Source organism: Gossypium hirsutum, chromosome A05, assembly GCF_007990345.1.
Source record: "Gossypium hirsutum isolate 1008001.06 chromosome A05, Gossypium_hirsutum_v2.1, whole genome shotgun sequence".
NCBI lineage: Eukaryota > Viridiplantae > Streptophyta > Magnoliopsida > Malvales > Malvaceae > Gossypium > Gossypium hirsutum.
The window spans coordinates 18590828-18608377 of NC_053428.1; the positions used below are offsets into that span (position 1 = coordinate 18590828).

General features: G+C 34.7%; 1 protein-coding gene, 1 non-coding gene and 1 pseudogene across 2 annotated transcripts; 2 read left to right on the plus strand and 1 right to left on the minus strand.

Annotated features, from left to right (window-relative positions):
• The first annotated feature begins 6126 nt into the window (after nucleotides 1-6126).
• LOC121230183 (uncharacterized) lies at nucleotides 6127-6219 on the plus strand (annotated as a pseudogene).
• Nucleotides 6220-6373: 154 nt separating this feature from the next.
• Nucleotides 6374-6461, plus strand: LOC121230181 (small nucleolar RNA R38). The gene has a single exon (XR_005928130.1). It is a non-coding gene; the product is annotated as a small nucleolar RNA R38 (small nucleolar RNA).
• Nucleotides 6462-8443: 1982 nt separating this feature from the next.
• On the minus strand, nucleotides 8444-15218 carry LOC107961269 (aldehyde oxidase GLOX1). The gene is made up of 2 exons (XM_016897445.2): nucleotides 14379-15218; nucleotides 8444-9140 (listed from the first exon to the last, which is right to left on the minus strand). Exons 1-2 carry the CDS (start codon nucleotides 15201-15203, stop codon nucleotides 8493-8495), a joined length of 1473 nt encoding a protein of 490 aa, XP_016752934.2. The 5' UTR covers nucleotides 15204-15218; the 3' UTR covers nucleotides 8444-8492.
• Between the last annotated feature and the right edge of the window lie 2332 nt (nucleotides 15219-17550).

The window sequence follows — 17550 nt, forward strand, 5'->3', positions numbered from 1 at the left end:
TAAATTCATTAGTTTTTGATTTCATGGATGAAATTGAAAGTCACCATGGTTTAGTGCTGTAAGTTTTTGATGAAATAGAATGAAATTAAAGCTTTAATTTGTTTATGATATGATTTTATTAGGTAATTTCAATAGAAATTGATTTTTAGGACCTAATTGTGAAAATGTTTGGAATTAAAGTCTATTGCTGAAATTCTGATTCCTAAAGGTTGTAAACTAGTTTAAGGTGATAGAATAAAATGTTAATTGAGAAAAATCAGCTCAATTGAGAGGCTAATTGAGTAGGGACGAAATTATCATTTATTAAAAGCTTAGGGGAAAAATGGTAATAAACAACTTGCACAAAAACAGTTTGGACAGCAGCAGTAGACTAAATTTGAAAAATCACCATAAATTGTAGAAATCGAATTCGAAGATGAAAAAAATATGGAATTAAATCTTATTGAGTCTAGTTTCTCATAGAAGAAATAGTGTAAGCAATGGATTTGTAAATTTTGAGATATAATAAATTTTGTGAGACAAGGTCAGAATGAATTCGGGTTCCCCTATTCTGACTTTGAAAAATCATAAAAAATTTAAGAAAAACAATTAGGGGCTTAAATTTATATGTCTAAAATCCTTAATGAGTCTATTTTTAAGTGAAACAAACGAGAATATCATTTGAATTCTGTATGAAGAGATAATTAATTGTTAGTGAAGAAGGGTCAAAACTATCAACAGCAGAGCAGAGGTGACTTTAAAGAATAAACTGTACTGATTGGCTAAGCCAAAAATACTTAAAATTTTATGGTAAGAAGATGTGTGAGTCGAGTTTCAGGGAAAATTATCGAATCCTAATTTGGAGTTCTGTAGCTCAAGATAAAAATAATTTAGTGACTATGACTCAAGTAGACAGCTTTGAATGAACTATAAATAATAGTTGAATTATAGAGAATGTTGCATATGAACATGAAATGTATTAAATTGATAATTAAATTTATTTATTTAGATCCAGAAGATTCAAATACGAAGCTAGATCGAGGAAAAGAAAAAGTTCAGGATTAGTAGATTTTTGTACACGAACAAGTATCAAGGTAAGTTCATGTAACTTGAATTATATTCTTAAATGCTTGAAATGTATGTTTTTTATATGAATATGATTTGAATGTTCATTATATGAAAATTTATGAAACATTGATATATTTGATAAAAGGGGAAGAAATCCCGGTTGAATAAAAGAAAAATTCGATGGATCTCTGAAAAGGAATTGACGGTAAAAAGGATATAACCCGGACGGGTGATCCTAACCTGATATAGCCCTCCCGAAGAATATGTGTAAAATGGATTTAGCCCGGACGGGTAATCCGAATTAAGGTCTGAATTTAGCCTGGACTGGTAATTCAGATCCAAGCTCATTAGAGTAATTGTCGTTGCAGGGGATTTTGTAACAGCCCAATTTTCAGTAGTGTCAGAACAGTGATTTGAGATCACTAAATTCGATGAAGAAGTTAGAAATATTTTTGAATTAGTGAATTTTGTGATTTAAAAGAAATTATTAGGTAAATTGGGTCGAAAACGAGGTATCGAGACCTCGATATTATAAACTGAGCCGTAAATATTTTTATAAATATTTACGGAGTGTCAATAGGATAATATTAAAGTTTCGTTAAGAAATTTTAATGTTTCGATAGTTAATTATGAAAAAGGATTAAATTGCAATAGGGATAAAAGTTTAATTATAGATTAAAGAAAAGTTAAAAGGACCAAATAGGCAATTATGCCTTTTTCCAAAGTTGAGGCGGCATAAGTATAAAAATCTGAGATTTTTATGTGTTAAAAAATATTATATTATAGTAATGATTATGTTTTTATATTATATTATTATTAATATATTATATTATATTATATATATACATAAAACAAAAGAAAGAATAGAAAAAAAAAGAAAGAAAAGAAACAGAATAGAAGAGACGAAACAGAGAAAGAAACAGAGAGCAAAACGGGCAGAGAAGGAAGGAAAGAAAGAAAGAAAGAAAGAAAGAAAAAGAAAAAGGGAAATTTAAGGTTTTAAGGTTCCAAGCTCAATTGGTAAGTCAAAGTAAGTCTTTTTCTTATAATTTTTGAGTTTTTGGAATCCTAGAGATAATACTACTTGATTTATGTTGATATTTTGAAAGTTAGTAGATTGTTAGACATGAGTTATGTTGAATTAATTGATGAACTAGAGGTTAAAATGATTGAATTTTAAGTTAGAAGTTAGTAAAAGATTGATTTGTAAAATAAAATATAAGTTTTGAATTGATAGGGCTTAAATTGGAAAAAAAATACCAATATTCATAAGTATATGTTAGAGTGTGATTTTGATATTGCCATAGAAGGGAAAAATGATCAGCATGTCATAAAACATAAGAAAATAGGATGAAGTTTAATTTACGAGCCTTGGGGCAAAAGTGCAAATATGTGAAAGTTTAGGGGTAAAAATATAATTTTGCAAAAGTTTGGGTCAAGGACTGTTTTAATAAATTTGAATATTAAATAAGTTAAATTTGCTATTATAGATCAAGAAGAAAGAAATTCGGGAGTAGATCGGGGAAAAGAAAAAGTAAAGGACTAAATTGTAAAGTTTAGTCACATTTTGTATCAAGGTAAGTTACAGTAAATAAATGCAATATTCTTTTATTTTACATTATTATTGTCAATTTCCAGCATTTATATATTTATGTTATGAAAATATTTAAAGTCGAATTTAAGGTGAAGTGACAGAGGAAAAGTGTTAGAAAGCTCCGGTTGAACCCTAGGAATGTTAGGATATTAGGGTTGACAGGACAGAACAGAAATGAGCCATGTAAGTCCATATTAGAAATATGGCTTTGGAGACAGGATTGAGCCATGTAAGTCCATATTATATATGGCATTGGAGACAGGAATAATTCATGTAAGTCCATGTTAAAGACATGGCATTGGCAGGATATTGATAGACAGGAACGACCCTAGTATCCTTAGTATTCCGAGTGGTTCAACGGGTCAGGGTACGAGTTAAATTACAGTGAATTAACAGCAAAGGAAAAGTAGATTATATTTATGAAAACGGAAAGGTCAGGTAAGAAAGAAGGTAAGGGAATAAAGAAGAAGATAGAAATTGAGAAGTAAAGAAATTTATGATGTTAGATGATATTATGCATAATTATCCATTATGTTGAATGTTGTGATTTATTTGCTTGTAAGCTTACTAAGCCTAGTGCTTAATCTCTTTATTTTCTTCTTCTTATAGTACTTATCTAGCCACTCGGGGATCGAAGGAAACGTCGGAGGCCGATCACACTATCAAAGAAATAACTCGGTATAATTAGACGTTTTGTTTTGTGTATGGCATGTATAGAAACTTAGCTACTTTTGGTATAATATGAATAATGAGTGATGTGTAAGTAGTTGATGATGTATGGGTATTAAAATGATTAAGGATGAAGGTGTTTGTTGTTATGAAAGATTAAGTGATAAATTATGCATGGAAATCATAAAAGGATAAAATTTTGCAAAGAAACAGAATTCAGGCAGCACAGTGACGTGAATTTGAAAAATCACCCAAGATAGTATAAAATGAATTAGAGGGTGAATGATATATGGAATTAAAGCTTGTTGAGTCTATTTTCATGGAAAAATAACGGTGTAGGAAAAAGAAATTTATATTTTAAGATATGTGAATTTTAGTAAGATAGGGTCAGAACTGTTTTTGGAGTCCCCTAATCTGAGTTTAGAAAATAATTACAAATTGTACAAAAATGGTTATGAGTTGAAATTTACATGCTTAGATTCCTTAATGAGTCTATTTTCTATAGAAACAAGTAAGAACTTCATATGAAAATCCTATAGCGAGAAAACTTATTTTTAGTGACTAGAGGTCAGGGCAGTCTGGTGGTGACACAGGGGAGACTTTAACTAATAAACTGTACTAATTTGCTGAACAAAAAATTCTAAAAATTTTATGGTGAGTAGATATATGAGTCTAGTTTCAGGGAAAATTTACGGGATTAAATTTCGAGTTCTTTAGCTCAAGTTATAATTAATTTAGTAACTGCTGCGCGACTAGACAGATTTGCTGCGAATAATGAAATAAATTTTCAAACCTAGTTTTTATGCTCCGAACTGGTAAGATAAGCCAAGTAATGCCTCGTGCTCGACTCCAGAAACGGTCTCGGGTAAGGGGTGTTACAGATTTAGCCTGAACTGGTAATCCCGACAATGCTCTATGAGTTTATATTGCAGGGGATTTAGCCTGGACTGGTAATCCCGCTGCAAGGTTGAGGTTCGCGGGAGTGTGCTCTCTGAAATGGAAAAGTGCGCACATGAATATGAATTGACGGACCCAAAATTGTACACTAAAAGTGTACCTCTGAAAATCTATCGAAAATTTCAAGAAATTCAACGGGATAAATATGGAAAAATAATAAGGGAATGAAAATTATGGTATTGATGAGCTCATCAATCATGGTATATATTATTGATATATGGAAATTATTGGACTAACTTGAATGTGGAGTTTGTGCATGTTAGGGTAATAATGCATTGAATGATGAATATTTATTGCATTGTATTGAAAATATTAGGTAAGTATAATTCTTGTTACATGAGCTTACCAAGCACAAAGTGCTTACCCCGTTTCCTTTTTCCCTGTTTTGTAGTGTTAAAAGCTCGGAGGTCGGATTTGGTCAGAGACACATCACACTATCAACCTCAGGATTTCGGTATATAAAGAAACTTTATTTTGGAAATCAATGGCATGTATAAGCTAATAAAGTAAATAATTCTGTGAAATGAATGTAGAGTTAGCCATTGGTATGGTTAACAAACCTGATTTTGGGTATGTGATGATGTTATTTTATAAATATGCATGAATTTATCTTGAAAATATGTTAAATTGGATTGGTTGATGTTGATTGTTTTTGGTTTAAAATTTCAGGGAAGGTTAGATATCTATAAAGGGGTTATATTGAGTTAAAAAAATTAATTCGTAAACTCCGGTAATACTTCGTATCCTATTCCGACAATGACTACGGGTAGGGGTATTACAGAATGGGCATGTGATAGAAGACTACAAGAGCATTACACGGGAGAATCAAGTAAATCATATTCTTATTAGTCGAAAATTTCATGAAATCAATAACAACCATAGCAGCCAATTCAATCAGGGGTGTTTAAACAGTTGGTTTGGTTAATACCCATACCAAACTATCATTAACCAAAAATTTAAAACTTTTAATCATTAATTAAGCCAAATCTTTTTAGAAACCGACAAAAATAAATTTAATTAATTCAGATGGTTAATCGAAATTTTTATATGTTTCTTTCTTTCTTTTATTTTATTTTTTTGCTTTTTGTTTGGTTTTTAGTTTAATTTGAAAAATTAATTTTATTTTTCATAATAATTTTTTTAGAAAATTTTTCATAATACTTTTTAATTCCATTATAAGAATATATATAAATATACTAATTTTTAAAATTTGAATTTATATAAAGCATTTGACCTATCTAATATATTGAGTCTATAATATATTATTATTTATAATTTTAATTAATTAGTGTTCATGGCTCGTAGATTAACTCAACTAATTTAATTGAATCGATTAATTTGATTAATTATTTTATGGATATTAGAATGAAAAGATATTTTCTTTTATTCTACCCCAACCGAGTTTTGCGGGCCAGTTATTTAGGGCCATGACAAATAAGAAGGTCCAAATCCTAATACCAAGTTCACCCTTTTGTAATACAATTTTCAGACTACCCAAAACGCACCGAGAAACGGCTATAAGTATAAAACATGGTCGAAAGCATCATTGCCCAAACACTAATTCACATTTGACCGCGTCAGCTGTCTTTGCTCGTCTAAGCCCCTGATCTATTCTTGGTCCTAGGGTTTCATTTAATTATCAAATTTCCTTTTCTTTTCTTGCTATAGTTCTTTTTACTTGTTTTTCATCCCTGTTTTTGTTCATTTCTTATGCTTTTATTATATGTAAACGAAGGCATTGACGAATGATCGAATTGCTGAATATTGGAAAATCGAGTATCAGATTGGTTCATTTGAATAGGAAGATCTGGTGCCTCTTTTTTCTTTTGTTAGTTGTCTTTTACTTACTATCTTTTAGCGGCTGCGGATGAAGAGAAATGTGAAATATACAGTTATCCCTGGCTGATCATTAATTTTAATGTGCTGATATTTCATTGAAATCTGACGCAGAGGGTTTTTGGTGTAATTGTCATAATCTTATAGACATGGAAGCCAATGATGCAACTATGGAGACTTTTTGAAATGCAGTTCAATTGTGGAAACTCAATGGCCCAGGACGTTATAGGGCATTTTTTTTCAAATATATTTTTATTTTCAGCATTACAGTTCTGTGGATGATGAGAAAATTTTGAAATCAGTTATCCCTGGCTGATTTTTCGTTGTTTATGATGACATCTGGCGATCTGACACAGACTGAAGCATTTAAACTAATTTTTGGTAACGGTCTTTACCTGTCTGGTATTCAATGCAAAACATGTTTCTGTTCATTTTGGATGCTGTAGAGGGGAAAATGATATAAAGACAATTGGAACTAGTTTTTCAGATATCAACAATCCAAAGCGAAAATTTCAACAATCCCGTGCTTGGCCCAGTGGTTTGGAGTAGTCATGACCTCCAGCTAAAAGCCACGGATTCGGGCATGTTTTTTGTTGGGTTTAGTAGCTTCCCAGCCCTTATTGGGCTTTCTTATTTCTCATCCGAATTTTTCTTTCTGCCATCAGAATCAGGGGATGCTATAAAATATAGCTGTTTCATCTCGGCTCTCCTCTTTTGGGAAGCTTTTATTTGCATCGGACTACGTCGTTCTTCAGTCTTTTATCAAGTACATAGAGGCAGAGCTAAGTATTGGCCCATGTCGACGCAACGATAGTGTTACCATGTGCCTCCTCTTCTTTGCACTACTATCACATCTACTTTTTTTTATCTAGTTTTAACAGAAAGCGACTCCTACATCACTTTGTAGTTTTCAATCACTTTCATACTCCCTACACTCTTCCCCTCATCTACTTTTAATTCAGAAAATTACCATCAATTTCACAATTTTCTATTTATCTCTGTAACCCACATTCCTATATGTGTTTATTTGATAATTTTACATCGCTCTCTCTCTATACAAATATACAGAACCAACCATTGTGTTTATGGTGGCAACTACTAACCTTGACACTAACAACAACGTGCTAGTTACGACGTCCTCGAGCACAACTTCCAGTTAAACCATCGATAAACTTTCCGATACCCGTTCATGATCATTGACATATATGAAAACCGTTGATCCATTTGAACCTATCCAAAATTTACCAACTCTTCTTTAGTTGATTTTCTATTAAGTAAAAAATAGAAAAGGTATGTAGATAGAAAGATGAAGGTGGGCTTGGTTCGTGCATGGCGTTATGCTTAATGCCAACTCAAGAAACCGACTTGTCTTTTTCATTATTAATTCATCTTGACATACTATATGTACAAGTGACTCGACTCATCATTATTGCACTATTTGTACAACTTATGAAAAAAAAAGCTACGCAAAGACCATGTATGACTAAAGTGTGACCAATTCTGCATTTTTTTTTGGCTGTTCTTGGACCTACGAATGCCTGGAAATAGAATTGCTGTTAATGTAAAAGCGTACATTTGATTCCATGATAAATGCTATAGTAAGTATTTAAAAGAAGTAAAAAGAACAGAAAAAACAGCAGTAAATCATATATTGAACACGAAAAACTAAGCTCGAGGAGGGTTACATAATAAAAAAGGCAAGATGGCTTTACAGGCTTCAACAGCCATTTTCAGGCAATGCAAGGTGGATAAGAACAACTGAACGATTTATAGCCGGAAAGACTTCCTAGCATGTGCCAGCGTAATATTCCATGGGACTCTTTTATAGCCTCGCTTGCAGCTATGGGTAGGCTGCTTACCAGACAAAGAATGCAGAGTTGGGGGTTATACCTCTCCTCTAGAATGCTTACTGTGTGAGAATAATACCGAAACAATCTAGGGGTCATCTATTTTACGAATGCTAGTTTTCAAAGCAACCGTGGAGGCTTATTCTTAGAGCTACTGCAAGTTCTGAGCAGCATGACTTTTGGCCGGTAGTTTTGGACTGGGCTATTAAGAGAGCCAACGGTAGATGTACTCTTTAAGAGAGAGTTTGTAATCATTGTCAAACTTGGTCGCAAAACTTTGATAAAATCTTACTTATATATAAACTGAACAACTAATTAAAACAAATCCTCTTCATTGATCCATGCAACATAAATTGTTAATACACTTGTCTGGTATCTAGTTCTACTAAAGCAATGGGCAGAGATTGCTGAATTATATATATAAAAACAAAACCTTAAGTCACATCTCGAAGAGTAAAAAAATAACAGTAACAAGAAGTATACAAGACAAAGCACAAATCTTTATTTTCGTTTAATTCCAATTGTTCCTTTTTCTTTTTTCTTTACCGCAACTTGACCCAAATGCCTTGACTGGGAATATTTTGATGGACCACAAATAATAGGTAGAAGCCTGGTGGCGCAAAATTATGCGTGCTTGGAGTCGTCACCTCAATGTTGTACGCTGAGTTCCCACAAGTGGTTACTTTGTCATTGCCGAGTACAAGCAACCTTTGATTCATAAAGAATGAATGCGTATTGAAAGCTGGTGCCAACATTGTTGCCGACACCAAGTTTTCAGCTACTTTACCTGTAATGACCACTTGAATGTTTGTTCTTTTGTTGTATCTGATTCCTGACATCGACTTTGGAGTGATGATTTTCGGTCGCAAATCATTGAATTTAGAGTCCAAATATGTTGGAGAGAATGCCTCTAAGCTTAGTTCAGTAGGGAAAAGAACACTTGTAAAATTGTAAAATGCGTGAGGATTGCTTCCACCAACTAAAACTCTGCCATCACGAAGTAATGTTGCTGAGGAGTGGTACATGCGGGGAATTGTTGTCGGGATTTGCGTCTTGAACCGTGAACCTATTTTTCTATCAGGCCGGTACAAGACGGGACTAAGTACCGGGTTCCGACCCAATTCCCAACCTGCTGAACCGGAGCCAGCGCCGTTGATGAGTAAAACTTTGCCGTTTGGAAGCAATATCATGTCATGTTGCGCGGAAGCGTGTGAAAGAGTAAAATTATTGTACTGAAAAATCACACTAAGTTCAATTCCCAGGAAAGAGAGGTAGATCACGAAGATCACTTAAATACCAAGTCTTTCCTAGCCAGAATATCCCTCTATCGTAATTTAATAGCACAATAAATCACTACAATCACATCCACAAAATATGCAAAACAAATAATAAAGAACACCAGAATTTTAACGAGGTTCAGCAAATTTTGCCTACGTCCTCGGGCACTACCAAATATATTTCACTCCAAAAATTACAAGTGAAATTTACAAATAGAGAGAGAGAATAATGCCTTAAGTAGAGAATGGCAATTATGGGATGAAGAAAATAAGCAATGGTTAGGCCTATTTATAGTTGAGGTTCAAGGATCAACTTGCAATGTCCCTATACAATTAGGGACCAAAATTGCAATTATCCCATGCCAACTTTTAACCCAACTTGCCAACCAATATTACTTTCTACTTTCGGTGCCCACCCCATTTGACTTTTCAAACAATGGTGGGTTCCAATAATCTCTACCTTGAAGATTTGATTACGATAATCTTATCTTCACACAATTCTTTCTGCTTTTGACAACAATACTTGATAGTGCCTTCTTCAACTGTTAAACTTGCAGGATATTAATCAAGTTCAAACAATGTTCGAACTTGGTTGCTGTTACCACCTTGGTCATCATATCTGCGGGATTATCTGCAGTCTTGATCTTCTGAAGACAAATTTTCCCCTCTTCAATAATTTCCCGCACAAAATGGAATCGTACGTCGATATGTTTTGTACGTGCATGATAGACTTGATTCTTTGCTAAATGAATAGCACTTTGACTATCACAATACACGTTAATATGCTCCTAAACCAACCCCAAGGTTTTAGCCATACCTTGTAACCAAATAGCCTCCTTTACAGCCTCTGTTATAGCCATGTACTCGGCTTCTGTGGTTGACAATGCAACTGTAAACTGTAGTGTAGACTTCCAACTTATTGGTCCTCCAGCAAGTGTAAACACATAACCGGTGGTTGATCTTCGCTTGTCCAAATCACTGGCATAGTCAGAATCAACGTACTCAATAACACATTTACCAAGTGTATTATCCTGCTTGAACAGTAATCCAACATCCACGGTCTTCTGAATATACCGTAGAATCCATTTCACAGCTTGCCAATGTCCTTTTCCAGGATTATGCATATACCTGCTCACTATACTAACTGCCTGTGAAATGTCGGGTCTTGTACACACCATTGCATACATCAAGCTACCCACTGCATTAGAATACGGAACTTGCAACATGTATTCTCGTTCCGTATTCGTCGAAGGAGATAGTTGTGCAGAAAGCTTGAAATGAGAAGCCAACGGGGTACTTACAGGTTTTGTCTGCTCGTTCATGCCAAACTGCTGTAGTACCTTTTTCAAATACTGCTTCTGAGACAAGCTAACTCTATCATGAGATCTATCTCTCCATATTTCCATGCCGAGAATCTTTTTAGCTTCTCCTAGATCATTCAAACTCGAGATTGAGTTGAGTCTTCAATCTTTCAATCTCAACTTTGCTCTTAGATGCTATTAGCATATCATCAACATATAAGAGCAAGTATATGAAAGTTCCTTCTTGTAGCTTCTGAAAATACACGCAATGATCAAATTTACTTCTTGTGTACCTTTGCCCTTTCATGAACTGATCAAATCGCTTGTACCACTACCTCGGAGATTGCTTCAATCCATAAAGCGACTTTGTCAGTTTGCAAACCCAATTTTCTTTTCCAGCAACCTTGAATCCATCTGGCTGAGTCATATAGATTTCCTCTTCCAAATCACCGTGTGAAAACGCGGTCTTCACATCAAGCTGAACTAGTTCAAGATCATATTGCGCAACCAAGGCTAGCAAAATTCGAATAGACGAATGCTTCACAACTGGAGAAAACACTTCATTGTAGTCTATTCCTTCTTTCTGAGCGTAACCCTTTGCTACTAATCTAGCCTTGTATCGAATTTCATTTTTATCAGGAAATCCTTCCTTCTTTGCATATATCCATTTGCATCCAATTACTTTCTTTCCCTTGGGTAGTGTCACCAACTCCCAGGTCTTATTTTATGAAGAGACTGCATTTCTTCATTCATTGCTTGCTTCCACTTTACACCATCAGGGTTACTTATTACTTCTGTGTAAGTAGAAAGAACATCATCATCTGTAATTGGAAGTGCATAGGCCACTATATCATCAAAGCGAGCAGGCTTACGAATCTCTCTTCTTGGCCTTCTATATGCAATTGAATCTTGTTGCTGTAGAGGTTCTTGGGTAGGAACCTCTTCATCATTTGTCCCTTCAATATTAGCTGGATCATCGTTAACCTTTTCAAGCTCCACCTGCTGCAAAGTACTACTGGTTTTGTCATCCTTTTGTGAATCCTTGTACTTCAACATGGTTGATTCATCAAAAGTCACATCTCTACTGAAAACAATCTTCCTTGTATCAGGACACCAGAGACGATATCCTTTTACTCCATCAGTTATACCCAAGAATAATGCTTTCTTTGCTCTTGGGTCTAACTTAGATTCTTTTACATGATAATATGCAGTGGAACCAAATACATGCAAAGAATCATAATCAGTAGCAGATTTACCAGTCCACATCTCTATAGGAGTTTTTCCATTTATTGCAGCTGATGGCAAACGGTTAATTAGATGGCACGCATATGTAACTGCCTCAGCCCAAAATTCTTTGCCCAATCCAGCATTGGACAACATACATCGAACTTTCTCCAATATAGTTCGATTCATTCGTTCTACCACCCCATTTTGCTGTGGTGTATCCCGAACAGTGAAGTGTCGCACAATGCCCTCATCTTGGCATACTTGTAGAAATGGATCGTTTTTGTACTCAGTACCATTATCTGATCGAAGTCGTTTGACCTTTCGACCAGTCTGAGTCTCCACCATCTTCTTCCATTTCAGAAATGCATCCAAAACTTCACTTTTTCTTTTCATTAGATACACCCATACTTTTCTTGAATAATCATCAACAAAAGTAACAAAATAGTGCATACCTCTCAAAGAAGCTACTTTGGTAGGTCCCCACACATCACTGTGAACGTAGTCCAGAATTCCTTTCGTATTGTGAATTGCTGGACCAAATTTTACCCTCTTCTGCTTACCCAGAACACAATGTTTACAGAATTCCATTTTGTAAGAATTTGCACCTTTCAATAAGCCTTGCTTCACCAATGTCTGCAAAGCTTTTTCACCAGCATGTCCCAATCGCATATGCCATAATCTGGTAGCCTCTGAATCTACATCTTTTGTAGAAACTGTTGATGTTGATCCAATAACTGTACTTCCATTTAAAAAATACAAGTTATTTCTTATTGTGCCTTTCATCACCGTCAGTTGCCCAGCTACTACTTTTAGTAATCCATCTCTCAAAGTGATTGTGAGCCCTTTAGATTCTAGGGCCCCTAATGAGATGAGATTTTTCTTCAGGCTAGGTACGTAGCGAACATCTGTCAAGACTTGGATTGAGCCGTCGTGATTCTTCAATTGGACTGTACCCACTCCCATTGTCTTACAAGCACTATCATTGCCCATAAGAACAATTCCACCTTCTAGCTCTTTAAGACTAGAAAACCAGTCCTTATTAGGACACATATGGTAAGTACATCCTGAATCCAAAATCCACTCATCCGTTTGACATGCCATTGCCATGCCAACCAAGCTAAAGTCTGACTCCTCATCATGCTCCGCTACACATGCATTAGAAATAGCCTTGCCCTTTTGTAGCTTAGGACAATTTTTTTTCCAATGCCCTTTTTCACGGCAAAAGGCACATTCATCTTTGGCGGGTCTCCCTTTGGACTTTCCCCTTCTACCAGATTTGCTGCTGTGTGAACGACCTCTTACTGTTAAGACTTCTGCGGCTGTATCTCTGTGATCTCTTTTATCTTTCTTTCGAGTCTCAGATCTATACAACGCACTACAGACTGCATCAAATGTGATCGTGTCCTTCCCATGAAGTAATTTGGTGGTAAGATGATCATATTCATCAGGAAGGGAATTCAACAACAATAATGCCTTGTCTTCATCTTCAAATTTCTCATCCAAATTTAGCAAGTCTGCTAAAATTTTATTGAATGAGTTCACATGGTCATTCATCGACATACCGGGTGCATACGTGAATCGATAAAGTTTCTTTTTCATATAAAGCCTATTTTCAAGACTTTTCGTTAGAAACTTTTCTTCCAGTGTATCCCATAACTTCTTCGCTGATGTCTCCCTCATGACAGAGTACTTCTGCTCTTTGGCCAAACATAGGCGGATTGTACCACACGCCTGTCTATTGATCTTGGCCCACTCCTTGTCATCCATCTTGTCAGGTTTTTCTTCAAGGGCTATATCTAGCTCTGCTGACATAAGACATCCAGGATCTCACATTGCCACATACCAAAATTATTGGTACCGTCAAATTTCTCTACTTCAAATTTTACATTTGTCACAGTAGTCCTTGCTGATGACGATGCTGCTACCATTTTTCTCCTCAATCCCAACTACTGTATACGTGAACAGTACCGTATACGTGAATAGTGCCGTATACGTAAATAGTACCGTATACGTAAATAGTGCCGTATACGTGAATAGTATCGTAAACGGTCGTATTCCCCAAGTACGAACTTGGCTCTGGTACCAATTGTTGCGCGGAAGCGTGTGAAAGAGTAAAATTATTGTACTGAAAAATCACACTAAGTTCAATTCCCAGGAAAGAGAGGTAGATCACGAAGATCACTTAAATACCAAGTCTTTCTTAGCCAGAATATCCCTCTATCGTAATTTAATAGCACAATAAATCACTACAATCACATTCACAAAATATGCAAAACAAATAATAAAGAACACCAGAATTTTAACGAGGTTCAGCAAATTTTGCCTACGTCCTCGGGCACTACCAAATATATTTCACTCCAAAAATTACAAGTGAAATTTACAAATAGAGAGAGAGAATAATGCCTTAAGTAGAGAATGGCAATTATGGGATGAAGAAAGTAAGCAATGGTTAGGCCTATTTATAGTTGAGGTTCAAGGATCAACTTGCAATGTCCCTATACAATTAGGGACCAAAATTGCAATTATCCCATGCCAACTTTTAACCTAACTTGCCAACCAATATTACTTTCTACTTTCGGTGCCCACCCCATTTGACTTTTCAAACAATGGTGGGTTCCAATATGTCACCCATAACTCTAGCTAAAGGCATAGTCTCCATTACCCACTTTGGGTTGGGGTCGGTTATTGTGATCCTGGCACAAGTTTTCAAAGCTTTAGTGAAATTACCTTGTGATGCTTGGGCAAAAGAACCCTTAGGAGCACCTCCACAAACCAAAACTTCAGCTTGAAGATCTGCCATTTTCAAGTTCTTCAATGGAAGCAAGACAGCTGAACCAGTGCTAGGATAGCTTCTAGGATCGCCACCTGGAATTGTCGGGTACGTCTTTACCACTTTATTCTTCATATAATCAAGCAAAATAGCTCGATTGTTAGCGAAAATAAACAAGTTTCCATCAACATTGAGGAAGACAAAAGGGTAAAGATTGTTCTCTTCTCCTTTGTCATTGGTTTCTAACAAGAAAGGCAAATTAAATGTGTTGGCGGCAATATTTTTAGGATTGAACTCGTAGTTAAATTGTCTGCGACCACCGACAATAATTAATCTTCCATCTGGCAATATATGATTGGTGGCATACCATTTTCTGGCAGCCAACCCATTTGGAATTTCTTGCCAACGTTCACCATCGTTGAAACCACCAGTCTGGACCAATTTACCATCAGGCGTAATAGCGCCTGAAAAGCACCAAACATTGGTTTGGACCATAAGAGCCCTGAACTTATTGGACGAAACATCGTACTCCACTGAATGTGCCGAGCAATCTACTTTTAGAGCTCCCTCAGACAGGTCATTACGGCATTTCCCATTTGGCAACGACAGATTTGATTTGCCAAAATCAGTTCTGTCGAAAATAACCACACCGTCGTTTCTAAGGAGTTGCATGTGCATGGCTGAGATGCCAATGCTTGTTTGTAGAAGTTGCCAGCGGCCGTCGACTGCTGAGGTGAGAATAAGGTGACATGGCTGTGAGGCAAAGAGTAGATGCAAGAGGAGGATTAAGAAAATTAATGTTGGGATTGCCATATTTGGTTGAGCACAAATGACCTGTGGGGATGTTGTTGATGCTCAAGGCTTGCCTTTGGTGCTCTTTTATACATGCCTTGTGAAGAAGCCATGAGATGGGGGGATCCCACATGCATGTTCGTCGCGTGGGAGACTCGTTCCTGTTACTAAAAACGATGGTTCTCTCATTTTTGAACTCCGAACGCAGATTTTACAGTAAAAATTCGACTACTAAATTAAAATGATAGACAATAGAAGAAGAGCCCGTGAGTTGCATTGTACCCATTAAGGTTGCTTGGCATTTTTAGATGAAATGATCCGAATATAGGCAGCCTTTCACTCGTATTAGGGAAATTGATGGATTCAAAATGGAATATAATAATTTTCATACATCCAAATGGCAACAATGTTAAAAATATATATGTGATATTATGTTGTGTGTATGACCTGATATTTTTTATTGTAAAAAAAAAACTATAATTTTAACCCAAATCCAAAAAATATAATGTCTTATTACCAATTTTTTATTGTATGCTTGATATTTCCCAACCTAGCTCCTGCCTGGTCTAGGCAAGTTTTTAGCATATGCCACATTGCGCCACTGCTGGGATAGTCTCAAGATGGGGCCTTTTTACTGCTGAGGAGAATAGACCCAAGTTTATAAATAATTTAACTAGCCTTTTGAGTTTGTATACGACCTAAGATATTAAGGAGAAAAGGAATTATCTGGTTTAAAGAGAAAAATAGTAAACAGAAGATAAATGATATAACAGGCATATACATATATAGAATCCAAATTTCACACAACTTGAATGGGTGGATTAGTTTTCTGTTTAGATGAAACAAAGATGTTTAAAGCAGGTAGGCTTTTGGGAACAAATTAATTACTTAAGTCTCAGTCTACATCACCCATAAATTTATCTTTATGTTATGATATGAAATTTCAACAACATTCCACTACTTGTACAAATTCTTAATTTAATAATTATTTACGATCGATTTTTTTTATAAATTATAAATTTAAGTTATATCAATACGTAAATGTAGATAAAATGTAGATTTTATTTCGAGTTTAATTATAGATTTAAATTTTTTATTTTTTTTGGAAATGTGATATATACTCAACATTAGTTTATATTTTGGTTAGTAGGAATAATTTGGTATATTTGGAAGGCACATGGCTAAGGAGCTAAGGTGCCAAGGAGTCCATTTCCCTCCCATTAACATCAATGGAAGGAACGAACTAAAATGAATCCATGTTGAAAAGAACCAACTTTTCTTTTTAACAATTAATGCCTTTTGGCTGTTCCTCTTATCTTGAATAAGACCTTACTGACATTAGTACTTTTGATAGATCGAATGAATACCCTAATTTTTGTATGCCAATATATTTTATGTTTTTCTTTTTATTCATCATTTTATATCGGTTATATATTATAAATTTAACTACAAATAAGATATATATATCAATCTATTTAGTTTTTAATTTTTAAGAATATCAATTTATTGAATTACTTATATTGTATTCCATATATTATTTTCATATTTATCAAATACAAAATTTATAATGTTTAAAATTATTAGATATAATGCAATCTTAGAAGAATAATGTACTTATTTGCTTAGTTATAAAATTTGTGAGTATTGTAAACATTATAGTTAAAGCTACATTTACTAAATCAAATATAAGTTAACAAGTAAGAATTCTATCATGATACATTAGAATATGATTATTCTGATATATATATATATAATTATATGATACTGAAAAGATATATTATGAAAATTGAAATATATATTTTTTATAATCATGGTTAAAACTTTTTTATTAATATTTTATAGGTGATGTTATTATTTGATATTTTGTATATATGTAGAGTAACAATATACATAATACTTATCAACGATTAATTGGACATAACCATCCAACTACTGAGAGTTTAGAGAAAATAATTAATATGAACCGTGAAACTAGAACCCAATTGCATGCCCAACTTGAGCAGACAATAGCAGGCTACAATTCAGTTTTAAGTTTGAGGAAGATATAGTTCCTATGGTGCATTTGTCGTGTTTCCTGACGCAGGGGCAAGAGTGGGTACTAAAGACTTGTTGGGTAACATGGAAGAACTAATTAGCTGTTTATTGTCACACCCATTAATGCAGTGGCTACTTTTTTTCAGACTGTAATACTATTTGTTACGGTAACATGGAAGAACTAATGAGCTGTTTATAA

Excerpts from the sequence above, each read along its gene's own strand:
- LOC107961269 (XM_016897445.2), bottom strand. The coding sequence starts at position 15,203 with ATGCACATGCAACTCCTTAGAAACGACGGTGTGGTTATTTTCGACAGA. Across the intron at positions 9,141-14,378 it reads TAGCTAGAGTTATGGGTGAC|ATGATATTGCTTCCAAACGG; the intron begins ATATTGGAACCC and ends GCGCAACATGAC.